General features: G+C 40.9%; 1 protein-coding gene across 1 annotated transcript; it reads left to right on the top strand.

The window, feature by feature from the left end:
- The first annotated feature begins 96 nt into the window (after positions 1 to 96).
- Positions 97 to 22,808, top strand: LOC119723800 (sphingosine-1-phosphate lyase 1-like). Its single transcript, XM_038194666.1, has 15 exons — positions 97 to 253; positions 9,530 to 9,677; positions 10,501 to 10,568; positions 11,244 to 11,394; positions 12,062 to 12,141; positions 12,289 to 12,417; positions 12,788 to 12,876; positions 13,559 to 13,667; positions 14,746 to 14,844; positions 15,550 to 15,696; positions 17,492 to 17,612; positions 18,675 to 18,792; positions 19,288 to 19,434; positions 20,608 to 20,728; positions 21,687 to 22,808. The coding sequence occupies exons 1-15, from the start codon at positions 230 to 232 to the stop codon at positions 21,783 to 21,785; spliced, it is 1,650 nt and encodes a 549-aa protein (XP_038050594.1). The 5' UTR covers positions 97 to 229; the 3' UTR covers positions 21,786 to 22,808.
- Positions 22,809 to 23,751: the final 943 nt, after the last annotated feature.

The raw sequence follows: 23,751 nt of genomic DNA, 5'->3' as shown, positions 1-23,751 counted from the left end.
ACGGTACGAACGACGCGGCGTTGGGTACCAGATTTCACGCGTGGCATAGCGCTAGCGCGGTAGCGCCCTCTTGAGATGAATACTGTCTTATTTTGCTCAGGGGGCGGGGCGGGCCGGTCATCACTCGTCGTCATCACTCGATGCATTCAGATTTTGAGAACATTTTTGGTAGCTCACTTTGTGGATATCTGGAGGCACTTACTGCCTGACATCTGCACGATATAGAAGCATGGATGTAGTGGAAGACCTGAAGGTAACTTTAGTGTGCGTTTGAGAACGTTGTTGAGCCACAGATCATCAAAACACATAGTCCGAGTAAAGAACTATAGCCTAGGCTAGACCCGTGAACGTGGCTATATACATAGCCACGCTTTAGTCTATAGTAAAAAGACTCTATTGTGATCCGCGGTTACAAAGATGGAGTGACCGTTCTAGCCGAATTTTGGCTACATTTGACAGAATATTTGCATACAAAAATGAGTTGTACAGAAATCAGCAGAATTTTTTTTCGGCAGAATTATGAAGATGAAGGAAAAATGAAAAAGATTAGAGAAATATGGCACATTTGGTTTGAAAAACCTTCATTTATTGAAAGATCCCTGAAACAAACCCTTGCACAATGGACCAGCAATTATACTGGGTAATTTGACAGACTTTCGAAGTGGATTTAGCAGAAATATATATGGTATTACGGTCAGCCTGCCATGTAAGACGGTTAGTCTGGTACCCACTCGTGATACTCCAACCGTTTTGCGCATGCGGAACTCGGGGTACCAGAGTGTCATGCCTGTCTTAGATTTCTGATCATTTTGAAACATTCGTTGTGACAAAGTTGTGCCGTATTTTACATCAAATTTCTTGGCAATGACAGATCCAACACTCGCGTATATTCACAGGAAGCCCAACAAGTAAGTGATTCACCCATGGGCGAAATTATACATGGTCATATGTAGCGGATCAAAAGATAGAATGCTTTCGCTTGTATTTACCCGAGGGAAGCGCGTGGCGTTGTATACAACGCCACGTTCACGGGTCTAAGCCTAGGCTAGCTCTACTGAGTGGAGCGTTGAATTACGGGTACCCGTAATTCAACGCTCTACTCAGTAGAGCTAGCCTAGGCTATAGGACTAGGAGTCCTTCAGTCCTATAGGTTTTACTCGGACTATGTGTTTTGATGATCTGACTCTACGAATCGCCTGACCATGTCCAAATGTTAAAAAAGGCGATTCGTAGTCCTAGTTTATACTAATACAAAACACAGAATACCAGGTCAATATGGTCACTGCAGGTGGTTACATATACATCATGTACATAGTCACTTATCCTGCTTATCATTATGTCACTTGCATGTGTAGGAATTGTTTATACTGTCCTACTTTAACTCCGAGTTTATTGCAAGTTAAATGACTAACCAAGTTGAAGTATATAAACAGCCAAAACTGGGCCGAGTCCATGCACAACGCAACGCGAACGGGGCAACTGCCCGCGCCGTGAATGCGGGGCGAGTTGGTTTTAACTCACACGGTGAATATGCACACAAAGTTCGGTCAATACACACTCACAAAAATCCACGAGAGAAGCTTGGATTGCTCACTGGAATAGCTCTGCCGATGTTTACTAAATCATGTAAAGAATAGTGTTGATTCTAGCTTGTAACTTCCAAGCGAAAGTATAGGAAATGCACTGTAAATATTGTGTGTGTGACAGAAAACTAGTATAGACGAACGATAACGAAACGACACTCCATGAATGAATGCATGAAGGTTGACCTCTGAACTACATGTAACATATATATACAAGATGCGTTTAAGGCGCAGTGCAGTGAAACTTAAAGTGAACGCTACATCGGCCCCCCTCTAGATCGCAAAATGGTATTGAAGCGAGCGATAAGTGTTCAGGTTAAATCAACCACAGTCAAAGTCTGTGTACTTGGCCAATGAGCATGCCGGCCAGAACGCGTGTGCCGTGGAGCTGCTGGTGTTGCTGTGTGTTGGTCATCAACAGTGTGCGTATGGATGGCAGGAGATGGCTGTACACGCTTAAGCTCTAGGGTAGATGGCTGGGAAGGGATGGTATCTGTATCGAGGTAAGCAACTTTCAACCGATCTAAGCTGACTGTGTCCTGCCTTCCATCCAGGTCGAGTGTGAAGTACTTGTCTGTCCGGCTGAGTACTCGGTATGGACCTTTGTAGGGTGTTTGGAGGGGTTTCTGCACATGATCGCAACGGACAAATACATGCGTGCACAACATCCAATCCAATTTGTGCAGTTCTGTCTCGCGACCGAGGCGGTGTGGGTCTGATGTGCTGCATCGTGTGTTGCAGTCTGTGAACATAGTCTGCAGGGTCAGCGAGATTATCAGAATCGTTGGGAGGTGCAACAAACTGTCCTGGAAGTCTCAGGGTGGTGCCAAACACCAACTCGGCGGTGGAGCAACCAAGATCCTGCTTTACCACTGTGCGGATCCCGAGGAGGATGAGTGGTAATGCTTCGGTCCAACGTTGAGGGTTAGTACTCGATTTGAGAGAGGCTTTGAGCTGTCTATGCAGGCATTCAACCATACCGTTTGCTATGGGGTGGTACGATGTTGTTTGCGTACGTCTGGTACCTAGGAGAACCATCAAAGCGTGGAACAGGGTCGACTCAAACTGTCGTCCACGGTCTGTGGTTATCGTAGACGGAGCACCAAAGATGGAGACCCATCTATTCACAAAGGCCTTGGCGACTGTTTCAGCGGTGCAGTCGGGTATAGTTATTGCTTCTGGCCAGCGTGTAAACCTGTCAACGCATGTGAGTAGATAGCAATATCCCTGGGAAGGGGGAGTGGTCCCACGATGTCTATGTGCACATGATCGAAACGTGCATCAGGAGATGCGAAGGTTCCAAACGGAGTCTTGGTGTGGCTGTGGACCTTGGACTTCTGGCACTTGACACAGGCCTTGGCCCATGCTCTGATGTCTGAGTTCATGCGTGGCCAGACGTAGCATGAACCAACCAGTTTCAGTGTTGCTCGAATGCCAGGGTGAGACAGATTGTGCAAGGAATCGAACACACTCCGTCTGTTGTTTTGGGGTACGAAAGGGCATTCATGACCTGTTGACACGTCGCACCAGATGGATGTACTTGAGGTTGGTATCGGAACTTGCTTGAGGTCCAGGGATGTGGGTGATTCCAGGAGTCCTTGGAGTTCCTGGTCATGTGTCTGATCCATGGCCATCTGCTCGAAGTCAATCTGGGTCGATGTGGTCAAGGCACTGATGTGAGATCGGGAAAGCGCATCCGCTACAACATTCTCTGTGCCCTTGATGTGACGAATGTCGGATGTAAACTGAGATACATAGTCGAGGTGACGAACTTCTCTGGGTGAATGCCGATCAGGTTTGGAGTTGAGAACATACACCAACGGTTTGTGGTCAGTGTAAATGCAGAACTCTCGTCCTTTGATGAAGTGTCGAAAGTGTCTGACTGACAAGAACATTGCCAGTAGTTTGCGCCCAAAGGTGCTATAGCGACTCTCTGCAGGTTTAAGACGCTGAGAGAAGAAGGCCAGGGGGTGCCATACTCCTTCGGAAAGTTGCTGAAGCACACCGCCAACTGCCGTGTCCAAGGCGTCCACCATCATGGCAGTTGGTACGTAGTACCAGAGAAGGGTGAGCGAGAAGTGTGGTGTCAGCGAGTGATTGCTTGATCTGCAGGAACGCTGTCTGGCATTCAGGTGTCCAATTCAGTTTGTTTGATTTGCGTGACTGGTTGGGTCTTTTTCGCAGCTGGTCTGTCAGCGGGGCGATCATGCTTGTGCAGTTTGGCACGAAACGACGGTAAAAGTTTACCAGTCCCAAAAATCTGCGCAGCTGACGGGTGGAGGTAGGCTGAGGGAACTCTGCAATCGTGTCGACTCTGTCTCTCATGGGACGGATACCATCAGCGTCGATTCTGTGTCCCAGGAAATCGATGGTGGGAACCCCGAACTGGCATTTGGATGGGTTGATGATAATGCCATATTCGGAAAGAGAGAAGACGCCAGTACTCAAGATGGTCCTCTGTCTCACTGGCGACCAGAATGTCATCGATGTAGGCATACACGAAAGGTAAGTCTTGCGTAACCATGTCGATGAATCGCTGGAAAGTCTGAGCGGCATTCCGCAGGCCGAAGGGCATACGAAGGAAGTGGAACAGACCAAAAGGTGTTGTGATGGCGGTCTTGTGGATGTCGTCAGGATGGACTGGAATTTGGTGGTAAGCGCGTACCAAGTCGATCTTTGAGAACACGCGTTTACCCTCCAGATTGGCTGTAAAGTCATGCAGATGGGGAATCGGATAGCGGTCGGGTACTGTAACGCAGTTGAGGGCACGGTAATCTCCGCACGGCCTCCAGTCACCTGACTTCTTGGCCACCATATGTAATGGCGACGACCATGCACTGTCCGAAGCTTCGATGATGCCAATATCAAGCATATGATTGAACTTGTCTTTCGCCATGATGAACTTGTCGGGTGCCAGGCATCTTGGGCGTGCTGACACTGGGGAACCCTTAGTCACAATGTGATGCGTTATAGAGTGCTTGACGTCCTTGGCAGTGTAAGTCGGACGTGTCAGTTCTGGAAATTGTCCGAGGATCACTTCATAGGGCGACTCACTCAGCTTGGCAACTGTTGGACTGATGGGAATGGCGTCTGAACCGATTCCACCTACGGTGAGGCTTGTAGTGGAGTCGATGAGTTTGCGACGCTGAACATCGACTAGCAGTCCGAAGTGTTGGAGAAAATCTGCTCCAATTATTGGGTTCGGCAGGTCCGCGATAATGAATACCCAACGGAAGACTTGACGCAACCCGACATCCAAAGTGAGTGACTTCTCACCATATGTGTTGATGGGAGATTTGTTCACCACTTGAAGATTGATAGATGAAGACTGGGCATGACGTTTACCCGCAGCCGATGGAGGCCAAACGCTCACTTCCGCTCCTGTATCTACCAGGAACCGGGGCCCCTGTCTTGCGTTCAGTGATGAAGAATAGGCGACTATTGGTGTCGGTGCCAGGGAGACTCGTCGCCTTTAGTCTCTGGCATCGGAGTTTCCCTGTTGTTGTTGGGGTTTGAAGCTGCATGGGGACACACACCTTCTGGCATCAGCGCCGAATCGCCAGTGATACCAGCAGTCAGTGCCAGAGTGTGATGGGCTGCGACTGCGAGATGGGCGTCGATTGGGTGGGGTTGTGTCACGCTTCCTCGATCTCCCACGGGGCTGACCGGTGAGTTGGCATGTGAGAGCGCTGACTTGTTGGGTTAGCTGGTCAACTTTGGCTTGTAGTTTGAGCATATCTGAACTTGGCATGGTTGTTAGAGGCGACCAACTGCCCGGCTGGCTGGATGAAACTGTCCCCACATGTACAGTAGGCGAGACAGAAACTTCAACAATCTTGTCTGCAAGTTCTGCGAGTTGCTCAATGGGTGTCGTTTGAGATGTTGATGCCAGGATTAGTTGGGCGTTGGTCGGTAATCTCTGAAGAAACAGTTGCTTCATGATGTTTTCTTCGAGCGTGTTGTCTCCTAACAACTGCCGCATACGACGTAGTAATTGTGAAGGCTTGCGGTCCCCCAGCTCCTCCGATATTAGCAACTGGTGCAGTCTTTTCTGCTCTGATACGGAGGTTCGACGGATGAGGGCAGTCTTCAGGCTGTCGTAGGCATTATGCTCGGGGGGTGAAATGAGGATGTCCCTCACTTCAGTTGCAAACTCTGGCTATAAGGAACTAACCACGTATGCGAATTTGGTGTGTTGCTGAGTGATGTTACGGGTTAGAAATTACGCTTCAACTTGCGCAAACCAAAGCGCAGGGTCACTGGGCCAAAATGGAGGCAACTTCAAAGTCACTGCAGCTGATGTTGTGGGTGCAGATGGAGATGAACTAGCAGTAGCACCTTTGGATGTGCCCGGTTTGGAATCAGCATGATCAGAGTCAGATTTGGTTTTCATGTTGTTCGGCTCAGGTCAGGGTCACCAATATAGGAATTGTTTATACTGTCCTACTTTAACTCCGAGTTTATTGCAAGTTAAATGACTAACCAAGTTGAAGTATATAAACAGCCAAAACTGGGCCGAGTCCATGCACAACGCAACGCGAACGGGGCAACTGCCCGCGCCGTGAATGCGGGGCGAGTTGGCTTTAACTCACGTGGTGAATATGCACACAAAGTTCGGTCAATACACACTCACAAAAATCCACAAGAGAAGCTTGGATTGCTCACTGGAATAGCTCTGCCAATGTTTACTAAATCATGTAAAGAATAGTGTTGATTCTAGCATGTACTTCCAAGTGAAAGTATAGGAAATGCACTGTAAATATTGTGTGTGTGACAGAAAACTAGTATAGACGAACGATAACGAAACGACACTCCATGAATGAATGCATGAAGGTTGGCCTCTGAACTACATGTAACATATATATATACAAGATGCGTTAAAGGCGCAGTACAGTGAAACTTAAAGTGAACGCTACACATGTATCATAATCATGTAGCCTAGACCTAGGCCTGTGCCTGTGTGAAGAAGAAAAAATTGTGAATCTATAGATATCACATAGGCCTACTACCTTTCCAACTAGAGTGCTTTGGTAGCTTGATTTGTTTAATGTTGTTCTGGCTACCATGCATGCCAGGATTGAATCCGCAATGGGGACATTTTCTTTTTGGTCTTTTTTTGTGTGGTGCTTTTAGGCTTATAATATACTAGTACTTATTAGTAGGCCTAATAGTTTTCTGTTATGTTTCTAAATCAGACCCTACTTGTTATTGAAATAGATTTAATTTTTGTCTTCACGATCTGTGGCTTTAGAGGATTTTGTTTCATGGGAAATAAAGTCCCTCAAAACCACTCGGTTGATATTCTGGTTCCAAGAGCCAAAGATCCTGACGTTGAATATTAGGTCAGGAAACCAGATGGTCGACTGCCATAACGATAGCTACTGTGAATTACAAAATTCCTTGTTAAAGCTGAGGTCTGAGGAGAAAGCAAAAAGTGAAATTGGCAAGATTACCATATGCGAAGTTCACAAATTTTCCTCTGTATTGACTAACAAGGCCCCAGGTAGCAATTTCATGTCATCAAAGTCAATTTGAGCAGTGAGAAAATACAAGCATTTTCTTAGAAAAGACTTAGAATTTTTCAGTCCAATCTCATAGGGTTTGTACACAGGGTGTTGAGTGAACTTCGTATATGGAAATCTTTCCGTGAAATCTGGAATTTCCCAATTGGAGAGAGAATGGGGCGGTGTATCCAAATACGATCAAGAGGGCTGAAGAAGCGGCTGAGATTCTGAGCAATTTTTTCCAGTCAGTCTTTACAAATGAGCCTGATGGTGAAGTTCCCCACATGGAAAGGCCAGTTGATCAGAATAGTTCACTAGAACGAGATATTGAATTCACAGTAGAAGATGTACAGGAAAAAGTGGATGCTCTCAAGACAAATGCCCCAGACCAGACCAAATGCACACCAGGTGTTAAGAGAGTGCAGTCAGGAGTTGGCAGTACATGTACCATTATTCATCATCTTCAGAAAATCTATGGACTCCGGCAAGCTGCCCAAAGAGTGGAAGACTGCAAGGGTGACTCCAATATTCAAGAAAGGTGCCAGGACAAAAGCCGGAAATTACAGGCCCGTCAGCCTTACTTGCATACCATGCAAAATACTGGAACAATTTTGAGGATAGTCAGCATGGTTTCATGCAGGGCAAGTCGTGCCTCACCAATCTGTTGACAACCTTAGAGGACATCACTAGCAACTTAGATGAAGGCAACCCTGTTGATGTATTTTTTCTGGACTACCAGAAGGCCTTTGATTCAGTGCCACATAGAAGACTAGTTAACAAGTTAAACCTACGGATAAAATGGAAAAATACTGAAATGGATAGAATCGTTCCTGATGGGAAGGACTCAAAGAGTTGCAGTCAGAGGTGCCTCTTCAAATTGGGCTGATGTAGTGAGTGGCGTACCCCCATTAAATGATCTCCCGGACCATGTCAGTTGTAACATACAGATGTTTGCAGACGATACAAAGATATACAACAGCATCAGTAGAGAAGAAGATGCGGAAAAAAATCCAAGACGATTTTGAAAATTTACAGAAATGGTCTGACAAGTGGCTGCTTCGCTTTAACCCTGGGAAATGTAAAACCATGCACATTAGAACAGGTATAAACCAACAGGCTGATTATCATATGGGGGAGACGACACTTGAATCAACAGATGAAGAAAGATGAAGTAAAAAGACTTGGAAGTTTACCTAACACCAGACTTCAAATCAAGAACACAGTGCAGCAAAGCGGCAGTGAAGGGAATGAATTGTCTCAGGGTGGTGAAGCGATCATTCAAGTACATCAATACGGACAGCTTCCTGATTCTATACAAAACATACATCAGACCGCATCTGGAATACTGTGTCCAATCATGGTGCCCATGGCTGGAAAAAGATAAGCATGTCTTAGAATAGGTACAAAGGAGGGCCACCAAATTGGTCCTAGCTCTAAGGGAGCTTTCATATGAAGATAGATTGCAAGCTCTAGACCTGTATTCCATTGAGAAAAGAAGAGAAAGAGGGGACCTTATTGAGACTTTCAAGATATTGAAAGGTTTTGAAAAAGTAGACAGCAGCAGATTCTTCCAAAAAGCAGATAGAACCAGTACAAGAGGTCACTCTCTTAAACTCTTCAAGCCAATCCTTGAAGGAAAACATTGGTTGTAGGAAGAGCATCTTCACCCACAAAGTAATAAGCATAACCCTTCCGCACTGAGCAGTAGTGAATGGCAAAACTGTTGCAGCATTCAAGAAAAGGCTGGATTCTCAGTGGAAGAAGGAAAAAATAGGATATGGGGTCACAAAGGCTATGCCTGATTAATTTACCCATTAAACCGAAAGTGGAAAGTGGAAATTGGTGTATGTTTAATTAGTGAATTTCTCTGACTGGATGGAAAACTTACAGATGAACATTGCATGTTTTTGTATCGATGGATGGGAAATCCATCTAATAATCCGGTTCAAGTTCTAAAATCAAAAGCGATTTTTAAAAATCTGGCTTTTAATGCCACCACTACCACTATTAAAAATATTGTTTACTGGTCGTTTTCTGGCTCTTTTACCTCACAGGTACAGGTTGTCAGGCCATCTTATAGCCGGGGGGGGGGGGGGGAGGGGGGGGGTCCGAATATTTGAAACTGACCTAAAAAAAAGTTGAGCCTTTTATTTTTTTTTGTTATACAAGTTTAAGAATATATATCCGGAACATCTCCAAATATGGGGGTTGTGCTCGTGTGTATTTTTTTTTTTTTTTTTAAGAGTTTTCAAGTATACCTTTTAAGTGCTTTGAACTAGATTTTGTTAGTTGCCTATAGTATCTGGTATTTTTCAGTAGTTGTTTATGGCTTTTTTGAGGTACGTACCCTAGTGATATTTTAAACATTTAGAACACGTCCATATTTACTACAAGGCCTATTGTGCATTGAGTCCTAATAGAACAACTTTGTTACTTGTGCAGGAGATAAGTAAGCTGTATTTGAATGATGTGTACGTGCTCATCAACCAGCAATGCAGTGGCCACAAGGCCTGGGAGCTCATCCTGGGTACCTTCTTAGCCACGCTGGCCTTGGGATGGCTGTGGCAGGAACTCTTCCTTCATGAATTGAGTGAGTCCAGTCTACACACTGTATACTGCCAGTATCACGGATAGACTTTATTTTCATATTTTTTGTTTAATTCATGGTTCATTTCTAGGAACACTCTATAATCCATGCTTCGTCTAGTAATCAAGAAATTTTGGACTCACACTTCAGTGAAATCTCGATAAGTCAAACTCTGATAACTCAAAACTACTGTTAAGTCAAACAAAGAATCCATTCCCTTCAGCAGTATAACAATGATATACAACGTACCTGCTTAACTCAAAACTCTGCTTAAGTCAAATATTGAACAGTTCCCTTGAGGTATGCTTATCAAGATTTCACTGTATATCGAGTTGTAGGCAAATCTTGCCCAAGTCAAATGGGGATGAAAACTGACAGAGGAATGCCTTTGTTACGGCTGGATGACCTATTATGGACTTGTGAATGACTTGCAATGACTTTTGACAATTGGATTACAATATTGCATGTTACTGTGATTTGAGTGTCCTAAGTCCATTTACAAATGTTCAGTGAAGTCTCTTCTTGTGTACTGCGTGTACATTTTTACAATGATACATGTACTTCATCATCAATCTTCATCTTTTTTTTTAAATGACATGTATAGTTAAGTCCAATATTATGCTTGCCTGGCTGTTGAAGTTCTCAAGACCTCATCTTTAATTTGCTTCATGGAAGTTTGGAGAACTTGGTTCACATAAGAGTTGATCTGTTTTTGTTTTGCCATCACAGGATATGCCTGGGAAGACATGAGTATTAGGCTACAGATCTCGTTCACATGTACGATACCATTAAGTAAAAAGAAAATCAATGTTTTTGTTTCTGTCAGGTTTGTTTCAGAGATCCAAACTGTTCTTCTTTCGAGTGGTTCGTAGCCTTCCTGTTATTGGTCGAAAGGTAATTGTTTATCGTGAAATATTTGCTACGTTGATGAAGCAGTGTTGGATTTCAGGCTTAAGGGTGGTCTTGAGACCCAATGTTGGTGGTCTCAGTCTTGATCTGACTTGGACTTGAACTGTTAAGGACTCATGCAGTCCCAATCTGGGTCTTAATGTCCAAGGACTTGATGACTTGGCTGAGACAGGGTAGAGTTCTTGCTCTTTTTCACATTGACTGAATCATGTTGAATCAATCAATTTATTGATCATGTCCACCATGCAAGCCCTTAAGTCTTTCTTTTAGCATTTTAATTTTTTTGTTCAGTTCCACTCGAGTGACATTCTATTTCTTTAAGCTTGCAAAAAAAACTTATTTTAAAGTCGATCCATTTATGATCGTGTTGACATTTTGGATTAGTTTTGATAAGTCTGTTGCTATTGAAAATGCTTTTGAATGTCAAAAAGCTTTGACAGTAAGAAAGGATTGTTATTGACAAAAAAAAATCAAATCAAAACAAACTTAAAACTCAGTGTTGAGTCCTTTTCGCCCAGTTAACATTGAATACTGTTTTGCAGTTCAGTTGGATGTTAACTTTATTTGTATTGTCAGTGGCAGCTTTTTTTTTGTAGGGTGAATCTCTCCAATTTAGGCTTAGTATATTTTATCCCTTTATATATTTATGTATAACAACAGATACAGGAAGAATTAGATAAGACGAAAGCCAGCATAGCTAAGGACTTGTTCCCCCTACCACCAGGGTATGTCTACAATACACATTTACCAGACAAGGGAATGACCTATGAGGCAGTGTTCGACCTTGCACAAAGCAAATATAAAAGCATGGGTGAGTATGTCAAAGAGTTCTGTGGACTTCATATATTGTGCTGTGTAGACTCATATAGAGCCAATGATTTATTCAGGTTCAAATTGTTCACTTTCTATTGTAATCCCGAAAGATCTACATTCCATTTATTCCAAAACTAGTGCAGACAAAAGACATTTTTTTCCTGTTACATGGCTGTCAACTGAAAATGAGGGGTAAAAAAACCTTTTCTGCTGAATGATTTGCAGTGTAATGTAGACATAAGCCAAGTCCTCACACAGCTGTACATTGTGCTTTTAATTAAATGGTAAATCAAGCCTCCTCTCCCCCCCCCCCTCCGATTTTTATTTTTTTTGGTCCTACAATGAGCACGTTCTTTAAAGGGACAGTAATTAAGGGAGCGTGTTGTGCACTTTTCCAATTTTCTTGATGTTATGCAGGGGTCAAGTTCAAGGAGACAAGAAGTTGTGTCTGATTGTTACATATTGGGTTACACAGAAATTTATCTATGCAATTTTCCACTTAAAAATTACCATCCATTTTTCATTTTGGTGAATGGAAAAGTCTGTAAACTAGGTTTAACCTGAAAACCAGTTTCAAATTTTCAAGTATTTTCCTTACAAAAATTGTTTTTAAAAATGGAAACCTGTGTTTGGCAAAATTGAATTATCTAATTGGTTCCTTACAGAGAAAATTGACTGGCAAGGGGGCCGACTATCTGGAGGTGTATACAATTGCGGAGAGGGACATGACAAGCTAATGGCAAAGGTTGGCTCAACTTTGTCTTGTCAATGTCAGTTTTGTACTCAAAATATTATAGGTACATGTGCACTGTACTTATTATTAACTAACACCTTTTATCTCTTTTCTCATCAAATAGTTGTGAGATTTCAAATATATTTTCTCTTTGTATAGATATATGGTTTGTTTGTTGGTGATAACCTCCTCTACCCAGATGTGTTTCCAGGGACACGTAAGATGGAGGCTGAGGTAGTGGCTATGTGCTGTGATTTCTTTCATGGTGGGCCTGACACCTGTGGGACAGTGAGTACTATACTTGGAGGCCGGCTGTGTAATGGTCTCAGTGGCAAGATAGTCATAGAAACCATGTACAGGCAGCTCCTCAGTGTTTTACAAAACCTAAATTAAGGCTAAGGGTACCTAATTTCTAACCCTGTAACTAAATGTAGCCTGAACCATATATGGAATCAAAGACCTAAATGTAGTCAGGACCAAAGTGTATCCAGTATCTGATCAGTTCATCATACTTCTTGCAAAAATCATACAACTCTCGACCACTCAACTCCAACTCTCGAACACTCAACTCTCAACAATGTTCAAAGGCTACAACAGCTCCATGTTTGTCGATGATGCAAAGTCATTTCTGGTTTTCTTTTTTTTTCAATGTAAACAGATGACATCAGGCGGGACGGAGAGTATCCTAATGGCTTGCAAAGCATACCGAGAACGAGCTTATAAACAGGGGATCAAGACACCAGAAATGTAAGCCCCTACAGTTTGTCAGGATCAGACATTTAGAATGGTCAATTTAAAAATGTTGCACAACTATGTTAGTGTGTATTTGATCATTTGGCATTGTTTTAATAGGAATGAGATAAAGACTTACATTGTATATTCCAACTTCCAAAATGAGAAGCAAAATTAGAAGTTGTGGTACCTACGACTGAGCATGGTGCTGGATAAGTCTGTACTAGAACTTGACTCTTCTGGATTACCCCAGAATTGCTTGACAATTGAGGTAAATATCAGCCTTTGAAAATTCTTCTGTTTGCTGGTATGCATACTGCATAAATTCTGAATTTCTGATAATAGCACATATGATTCACTAGCCAGCAAATAAGGTAGGTCTTCCTCTTTTTAAACAGGTTCCCTCCTTTGGAGTGCAGAAAATGATTGAAGGACCAGAAATATCAACTTACTCTCTTGATTTGCCAAACTTTGCCTTCCTTATTAAAATGCTACTCATCTGATTCCCCCATGTATTGAAAGGTTGCACATGAACTGCATGTAGTAGCGTGTTCTACCATCCACTGCCCATAGTGCCCTGTCCAGTCTCACACAGAGCACATAACGGCATGCATGTTACCGTAACTAGTGGCAATTATTTACATTTAGTCAATCTTGTTTTTTTCACCAATTAGTTACAATGTTTTCTTTCTCTCAGCCTAGTCGCCTGCAGTGCCCATGCTGCTTTTGCAAAGGCAGCCAAGTACTTCAAAATGCGCTACACTGAAGTCCCTGTGGATCCCCAGACCAAGCTGGTGAATCTCAGGGTGAGTCACCAAAAGGCTGGGCAAAAGTAGAGAAAATAAGCCGAAATACATCCCGGCATTAATGCTTCGATCAGAAGCCAATGTCAATAGGTGTAAATTTACCAAACCCTCATTTAACAATAAGTGGAGGAGGACTGGTTTCCTAAAAGCGGAGCTTGTAAGCTGGTTACCTACTGTTCAGCCAACACTGTACAGAGGCTTCTACCTGTCCCAGTGAATGTTTGGTCCCATGTAGGATAGGCACTAGACGTTGAACTTGCCCTGTCAGCCTATCGCACTCAGCGAACACAATAAATTGTATACAGTTTAGATCGATGTTTATATGTGACTGGCTCCACAAAAAGGGTATTAAGTCGCGCCTAGCATTATTGTGTAATGGCCTGCTCAAAATTGAGAGGGTGAAAATTTTGTTAAAATGTGATTTTCATTTTTTGTCATGAATGTCATCTTTATCATTAATACCTACAGTTTCATGTTTCATTCACAGAAATGTTGATTTTGATGAACAAAGTGGAAAAACCAACCATTTTGTGTGCATCGTTCTGCTGTTGTTCAACAAAGCCAGCTATTTCAAAGCCTGTTTTCTCATTTGTGCAATTTGAACTCCAAGGAAGTAATTAATATGCAAAATACGTCATATTTCCGGGAGGGGCAATGGAGCTCTATTATACACCAAATGAAAGCTTAAATTGTGGGCATTCCAACCATGTATATAACTTGATTTCTCAGTTCAGTTTTTTGCGACATACTACCCTTTTTTGTAGAGCTAGTCACATATGTAGTTTGCTGGTCTTCCAGGGATGGTATGTGATCAAGTATTTAGGTGCTGCTAATGCTTTTAAAGTTTAACATCTACAGACGTTGCTGCCCCTTTAGGAAAACATAGGGTACCATTTATTAAAGAATTAAGTTCCATTGAAACGTTACAGATTTTGATTGTTTTCAAATGAACATTTGAACATGTTATTGTAATATGTATAGATTAAATGCAGCATAAATTTGCTTGCAAAAAATAAGATATTTAATTTATATTGAAATACTCCGTTACTGGAAAGTGATCTTTGGGCTTTTCTTTTAGGCATTGAGGAAAAAAATCAACAAGAACACCTGTATGCTTGTTGCCTCAGCCCCATCCTTCCCCTATGGAGTCATCGAACAAGTGGAAGACATTGGGCAGGTAAGTAGGATATCTGCAAGGTAGTACAAAATATGCCCATAAATACCACTGCTTTTTGTTTGTGACCCATAGCTGATCTCCTTGATGTTTGGAAGCACACTGCCCCACAGATAGTTTTTTTTGTGGTGGATGGCATCCCTACAAAATGCAGAGTGATGATTAATTGGCTTAAGATGTATAGTGCAGGTCATAATTACCAGTGCAATATATGGCCAGAGCAGTAGGCCACATAGAAGCATGCTTAGCAGATGGTGGTCGCATTCGGATGTCAGACATTTTCCGACCATTTCTACAGCTGTATTTTTCCCCAACAAAAATTGATTTGTGCTGTCACATGTATAAGTACTGCATTGTGAGTATTAAAGTGAAAGCTGAAAATTACTTGTGTAAGTTCATTTTGCCCAAGCAATATTGGTCTTATTTCATCTTCTGCCCAGATGCGCAGAAACGAAAGCGTGCAGTTTGTTGTATAATTGTACGGGTATTATATATTTATTGGCATAAAATGGGCTCCATTGGTATAGTGACACCGGTGGTAAACGTGTTATTTATTGTTTAAGAAACAGGGCAGCCATCATGCATTGCCACCATGCACTCAGATGAAGATGCTGAGGGTTTGTGCACACTCGAGCCTATTAGCGTGTAAACTGATGCACTATGTCCTCTACAGGCAAATCCTTTACTGGTCATTTTTTTTATCCTAAGCTTGGGAAGAGGTTTAACATCCCAGTTCACGTGGATGCCTGCATGGGTGGGTTCATCATCCCCTTTGCCAAGCGGGCGGGGTTGGATCTGCCCTCAATTGACTTTGCTGTGGAAGGAGTTACAAGCATCTCAGCTGATGCACACAAGGTGATTATCTATGGGTCACTGCACACTTGAGCTGTCAGTACACGTAACTGCTTAGCAAAAGAGGTCCTACAGCTGATTAGGAAAAATTATGCAGGGCTGTATTTGAGTCACTCGTGTTGAGTCCAAGTCCAAGTCACTTGGATGGAGTCCGAGTCCGTATCCACATCTCAATTCATTTGGTTCAAGTCTGAGTCCGAGTCTGAGTCATATTTTGTATGAAATGGGTATGTATGGACATGGACACACATACATGTAAATGTAAGTGATAAGTACTGCACTGTTTTTGGAATTTAAAAACAAGATTTGTAGTTTGTGTGCTTAATGTTCCGTCATCACTTAAATATAACTTTTGGAAAAATATTTTTTTAAAGGGAATGTACAACATTTGCTTTTGCTGCAATTTTCGGAAATAAATGGATTTGGAGGATTGGTGTGTTATAGCAAATATTGTTAAAATGACTTGTTTCATGTTTTGGGGTTGTAGATGCTGGAAAAACCAAGAAAACCAATCATGGTCTTGTAGTCCTGGTCCCCCACTTCAGATGAAACGGAGCAATTTACAGACTTTGGGGAATTGTAAGGTCAAAGAATGCAGTCTAGCAGGCTTGTACCCCTTCACAGGTGTGTAATCAATTGCAAAGAAGACACAGAATAACTACTTATGAAAAATTAGGAGCAGTTTTTGAAAAAAAAAAAAGTTTGCTCCAACGCTGGTCGGCTGACCAGCATAGGAAAAATCCCATTTTACTTGAAAATGACAGCACACCAGGAGCCACGATTTTACAGGTTGCTTTAGACTGTCATTCCCTAACAATCCAGTAAGATATATTGTGATAATTTGATCATTTCATTTTGTGATGTTTGCAAATGTTGTATCTTCCCTTTAAAAGGTAATATTTTTGCTAAAAGATATATGACTCAAAATAGTCAGTCATGAGTCAGTAGCATCAAGTTCGAGTCTCAGATGGCCGAGTCAGACGTCTTTTGCTGATGTGACTCGAGTCATGTCTGAGTCACAAAATTGCGATCGAGAGGGACTTTGAGTCCAAGTCTGTCATTACCCATGGCGTATCTACACGTTGAATAGCAGGTCTAATAAGACATATTTCACAAATGTTACGAAATGTGTAATTCATGCACAAAATAATTATGCTACAACCTCTACAGTCATTTTTAGGTGGCAGAAGTTTTTATTATATGACAAACAAATTATTAACAGATGTCATTGCTTAACTCCACAGCTTTGGGTTTTTTTAGGGAAATGAAATGCTTTATTACACTTGAGAGAATGTTGAGTGTTAGATAATGACTGCATGCAGGCCTGTCTGTCTGCCTGTGTTATTATATCCAACCAGGAAATTACATATTTGCATTTCTCAGTAGAACATGATGAAAAGTTATTACAATTAAAAATTACAAAATCAAAACACCAAACAGTTCATATACACCTTACCTTTCCACCCGATACAAAGATTGAATTGAATTGAATTGAATTGAAAATTGAAAAACTGTCAGACTTAACTACTATCAAAATGACTGAAAGAGCTGAATTTATTTTTGCTTTGTCACGTGACCGTGTGCTATTGTTACAAAACATACATCTTAAGATGTGGTCATCCTCTGGATGTTTTAATATTTTAGACATTTTTTAGCTATACCAACTTTCGTACAATTTAGAGCACATTGGGAATGTTACCTTAAATATTTCACCCTTCCCATCTCATCTTCTTTTGGAGATGTAAAATTCCAACACAAAATCAGTATTAAAGGCCTGTATTTGTTATCTGTGTTGTAGTACGGTCTGGCACCCAAGGGCTCTTCCCTCATTCTGTACAAGAACTCCAAATACCGCATGGGACAGTTTTATGTCAACACGGACTGGTGTGGGGGAATTTATGCCTCACCAGCAGTTGGTGGTAAGCAGTTGATAATTTATTTCTTGAGAAATTTCTTTAAAAATGTTTATTTCAAGACACATGTGACATTTATAATGCCTGTTTAGATCATTGCATCCTTGCCCAAGTGAATGGAACCGCTGAAACATACTGCTTAGTTAAAGTACATGAACCTGCTAATCAGGGCTAAATCATAGCTGAGAACCATTTTCTAGTATTACACATCACATGACATTTTTACTAGTAACCTACATTTGCTAAGAAATAGTTTCCGGGGCTCAGTGTATTTTTTTGCGCTTAGCAGTTCTTTGGCCCTGTAAGTCTCAGGTCAAGACAAAATATGTCAAACTGTTAAAATTTAAATGTTCAAGCTTTTTTGACAGTAAGATCAAGATTGACAGTGGCACCGTGACAAATCTCTTTTATGAGTTTGTGAGGTTCTGAAAAAAAAAACAGGGACCTCTTTTTTGACATCTGATGAAATTCTGCATTGCGATGGTGTTAATTTTGATATGTTTTTGGGGGGTTTATTTGTTAATTTTATAAGCAGTATGTACTCACTACCTCGCAATAGCCAAACAATGTTTTTAACACTAATTAGTTAACAGGAATATCATTTGCTTTTGCTGTAATTTTCAGAAATAAATTGATATGGGGGTTTACTATTTTATAGCAAATATTGTTACACTGACTTGTTTCAAGTTTTGTGTTCGTAGATGCTGGAAAAACCTAGAAAACAATCATGTTCTTGTAGTCTGTTTCCCTGACCCCACTTAAGATGAAATGAGTAATTTAAAGATGTCTGGGAATTGTAAAGTCGGGGAACCAAACTAGCTGGCTTGTATCCGTTCATAGGTGTGTAATTGATTGCAAACAAAATGCGGCCTAACTAATATGGTAAATTGGGGCCACTGTTTGAATAAAGCCAGTTTTTTCCAATGCTGGTTGGCCGACCGCAGTATTGGAAATTGATACAAAAATAGCACTTTTCTTAAAAACGTCACATCCAAGTACTTGGAATGCAGCATTAAAATAAATTGATATTTTTATTATTATTTTTTTTTGTGGTGGTGTCTTTTCAAGGCTCAAGGTCGGGTGCCATCATTGCAACGTGCTGGGCCACCATGATGGCTGTTGGTACAGATGGTTACATGGATAATGCTGTCAAAGTCATCCAAACCAGAGAGTACATTGAGAAACAGTGAGTCATGTAGAAGTTTGGCATTCAAGATCATGGTTTCAACAAGTTGAACTTATCATCTGGTGTCAAGTGGTCTGGACACCACCTTGCACTTGATGGAATCAAAGAATCCTGTATATTTTACGTCTGTTTCCAAAAATTGTTACTTTACACTCAAATTGTAGAGTAGCTTTGGTGCTCTTCCTTTCTTTATTCACCTTTTCCCTGGAAGAATGTTTCCCAAAGGTACCATTTCCATAATTATGAATACCCTTAGATGCATTTTATTGTTCTTTTGGTGCTGTGAATGAATGGCATGAATATATATTGGAGTATGTTGGAAGATGGTCGTAGCACTGGGCATCAAGGATGTTCCTTCTTATTTTCACCATTCACAAAGCAACATTGCAGGAAGATTACAACTTTGTAAAAATTCACAACGCAATCAAGCCCAGTATCTGGCTTTCTCTCGGTACTTGATTCTTGCTGAACCTTTGATGCTCTTTCTCATTTCAGTGTCCGTGACATCCCAGGCTTGTGTGTCTACGGCAAACCTGATGTCAACATCCTGTCCATCGGATCACAGTGTTTTGACATCTATCGCTTAGGATCAGCCCTCACGGCGCAGGGATGGCACATGTTTACCGTTCAGTACCCTTCAGGGTGGGCAACATGAAGATTACCTTCCATTTCTTGCTGTCTTGCTATCTTTTGTTTGTGCAGCAACAATATCCTCATACTATGTTAAGAAGTAGCATTGTGAATAATGAAACAGAAACCACATTTTAGAAGACCAAACAGGCTGTCCACCATTTTCATACAGATAAGGAGCATGGATATTTTCACAATGGATATTATGTTTTAGTATGGAATTTGCTCCTTTAAAGGAACCTAGGAATATTTGCTTTTGTAGGTTTTTTTTTTGCTTGAAGCAACAAAACTGCTAAAAATCTTTAAGTAAGGTGCATTACATCTAACCTTTTGAAGTTAAAGCTCAGTGGATACATTTTGACAAAAATAGAGAAAACCTATTCAGATTTTTAAGGCCTTGTTAGTGAATGCCGTTGCTAGCACTTCTGATTCAAATGTTGCTATTACATTTTTTTTAAACGCACCCTCTCCTGCACAATCTCTAACTCAGCACTTGGGACATGTCAGCCAGTTAGTGTGCATGATGTTAAGATTCTAATGGGTTGGTAATCTCCATTGTATTGAATGGAAATCCTCAAATTTAAAGCCATCTTTAATGGTTGTTTTCTTCTAAATTATACCATTTCAGGTGGAATAAATTCACAGAGTATTAATTTTGTGATCAATCCTTCATTTTAAAGGGAAGGTACAACATGCTGGTTGGCCGACCAGCGTTGGAGAAAACTGGCTTTTTTTTCAAATACTGCTCCTAATTTTTCATATTTAGATATTCCGCATTTTCTTTGCAATTGTTTACACACCTGTGAAGGGGTACAAGCCTGCTAGACTGATTCTCTGACCTTACAATTCCCCAAAGTCTATAAATTGCTCCGTTTCATCTCAAGTGGGGTCAGGGAACCAGACTACAAGAACATGGTTGGTTTTCTTGGATTTTCTAGCAGCTCCGAACCCAAAACGTGAAGCAAGTCAGTTTAACAATATTTACTATAACATACTAATCCTCCAAATCCATTTATTTCTGAAAATTGCAGCAAAAGCAAATGTTGTACATTCCCTTTAAGCAAGGTATTTATCATTATATTAATATCATTGCTGGGTACTAATTACCAATGTTCCTATGTGCCTTAAACGGCAAAGAGTTTTAAAAAATGACGTTGACAATGTGTTGTTTGTGTCATCCTGTAGGGTGAACTTTGCGGTGACCAAGATGCACACTGCTCCGGGCGTGGCAGACATCTTCTTGAAAGACCTGAGGGACTGTACCGCAGAGATCATGAAGGACCCCAAGGCCAAGGCAGAAGGCATAGTATGTAGTAGGGAAACAACTTGCTTGTTTTTCATGAATCAAACCAGGTTTGATTCATGTCAAACTTTTAGTGCTGTTGGGTAGAAGAAAGATTACACTGGTGAGCTGCGGCTACTTCAATAAGTTGTTATATGCTGAACCTGTAGCCATGCTATTCCAAAATGGGAAAAAGAATCCTGTCCTAGAAAAGTCAGGGCAAAGTCAGTTTCCCATTGCAGTGTATTTGTAATAAACAACTTTATTGAAGTTATTTCTGGTCGCATATCACATGGAGGTTTCCGTCCATTAAAAAGTGCCAATGAATGCAGACAGTGAGGGATTGAAAAAAACCCTTCAACATAGTGCTAGCTCAGTTGTTAAAGGGAATATACAACATTTGCTTTTGCTGTAACTTTCAGAAATGGATGGATTGGGGGGGGGGGGTAAGTACTTTATGGCAAATATTGTCACACTGACTTACTTAAAGTTTTGTGTTCGTAGATGCTGGAAAAACCAAGAAATGTTCATGTAGTCTGGTTCCCCGACCCCACTTGAGATGAAACGGAGCAATTTATAGATATCGGGGAATTGTAAGGTCAGGGAACCAGTCTAGCAGGTTTGTACCCGTTCATAGGTGTGTTATCAATTACAAGCAAAATGCGGTCTAACTAAATATGGTAAATTGGGGGCAGTAGTTGAAAAAAAGCTCGTTTTTTTTTCCAACGCTGCTCGGCTTACCAGTGTTGGAAATTGATCCAAAAATAACACTTCTTTTGAAAATGACAGCACACCAGATGCCATGATGAGATGCTTTAGACTGTCAGTTACTGACAGTCCAGTAAGGTACTTCATGTTTGCAAATGTTGTATATTCCCTTTAAAGTACTTGTATGATGCTTCACAGGTTGTAGTTCAAATCATAATGTCCAAGTCTTCGTTGGAGCTAAGTTTGAATTGTTTGTGTTGTTTCTCCTGACCAGGCTGCTGTGTATGGGATGGCAGAGGGCTTACCAGACCGCTCCATGGTGGAAGAGTTTGTGCATGGCTACCTGGAAGCTTACTACAACACAACAAACTAACAAGGAGTCGTTTCCCTTAGGAGTTTTCCAAATCTGGGCTTTAGTTTTCATTAAATCAACAAACATGCAGTTGTTTTTCTGCCTCAGAAACATAAAATCTTCCAATATGGAGCCAAAGCCTTTCCATTTGGTTTGGACTGTAAGTGACTACCAAGAAAACAAAAAAGTCCAATTGTTGTTGTCCAATTGTTGGTTAGAATTACACAATGTAGGTTTAGATCACTTAAAAAATACAGATTTATTCTATCCATTATCGGGGACGGATCCAGCTTTCAGGAAATGGGAGGGGGTGTTGTGTTGTGCTAGGGTGTTGTCAACATTCCGAGTTTCCATTCTCAATTTGAGGGGGATGTCATCTTGCAATGATGTTTTGTATTGTATTGTAAATGTCTGTTTATCATCTGTGTAATTCCTATTTTGATCATTGAGTTTTTCTCACTGAATGGATCACCCAGGATAAATAAGAAATCAATCAATCAATCAATCAATAAATTTACTTTTTCCATGATTTTTAGATTTGGTAATGAAGTTTGATGTTGATTTGCTAAAAATGTCTTTACTTGTGTGCAAAGAGTGCCATTTAGAACAAAACAGTGAATGAGTGGGAGCCAAGAGTGATAAAACTTCGTTATAAAAAAAAACAACTTGAAGGCCATGAAAATGATTTTTTCCCTACTTGTTTTCTAAATTAAATTTAAATTTTGTTAAAGTAACTTATGTCAAAGAATTTTACACCAGTAATATGCATTGGTTTTAAAACACTTTTTAATTTGAAAATTATATGAAATGTATATGAAATATGAAGCGTATATTTTATAAATCAGAGAGTGAAAAATATTGTTTTAAATGTATATTTCCTGATGACTTTTTTCAGTAATATATAGTTTTTTTTGCACTTCAACGGAAGGCAAAGTGATATATTCTCGTAATTTTTCTGAGAATATTATGCAGAAACTATTGTCTCAGTACTAATGTTAGTAAAAAAAAAATGCAATAAAAATCTGTCTTCGAAACCTTTGTCTACACCTGAAGACTATGAAGCCTTATAACACTGCAGAAACAGTTGTGTTCTGTTTAAGTTGAATCCCATATTATATTAGAATGTGATAACGAATGCACATATAAGCCATACAAAGCCATGTTTGTGTTGACACTTATATGAGCACCCAGGGGCTAAATACCTGACCCTGGTCGTTAGCTTCGAAGTACGAAAGTGGGATGGTGCATGGTGCATCACACATCAAATCCCCCTTTCTGTCCAACTAATTTCCTTATACATAATACATATTTTCTCTCAGATTTGTACATCTATAAATCCCATGAATGAGTAGAGAATGCGGCAATCCCTCTTTCCCTTGACCCCAACCCCTACCAAACTTTCCATTTGGGGTACCGGTCATACTCTGGCTATTACTGTGACATTATAATCTTAAAGATGTAGGCTAACTTGACTGCTAATGCAATATTAAAGCCTATTAATGCAATAGTTTTTGCGAATAATGAATAAATGCACTTTTCAGTATTGAACCTTTATATAGTAACGTATATTTCGCAATGTAAAATAAACCTCCTGGTGTGGCGGATCCCGGACTTTTAAAGGCGGTTGGCAGAGGGTGTGGAAGTCAACAAAGAGACAATTTAGAAGGACCAAAAGCCTGAAGCAACGAATCGAGATTATATTCAGGAATCTTGAGGAACATATGGATTTTCTCCCTAGTTTATTGGGATTTTTTTCTAAGGCATATTTTGGGGGAAAAGACAATCACCCCAACAATCCCTTAAATCCACCCTATACATTTTTGTAGTCGGTGTAAAAAAAAGTATAGATCACCCGGTTTGATATTACCTAAATCACTAACACTAGGCCTACAAAGATACCTCGATGCAGGCGATCAATGCGCTCAGATCCGTCTTCAACCAAATATTTAAAATTCAGGAAATCTTGATTAAGTGCTACAATAGTACA

The sequence above is a fragment of the Patiria miniata genome, unplaced genomic scaffold, assembly GCF_015706575.1.
Source record: "Patiria miniata isolate m_02_andy unplaced genomic scaffold, ASM1570657v1 HiC_scaffold_17, whole genome shotgun sequence".
NCBI classification, from domain to species: domain Eukaryota; kingdom Metazoa; phylum Echinodermata; class Asteroidea; order Valvatida; family Asterinidae; genus Patiria; species Patiria miniata.
Note: the sequence above shows the minus strand (reverse complement) of the source record. Positions and strands in the feature narration are given on the sequence as shown.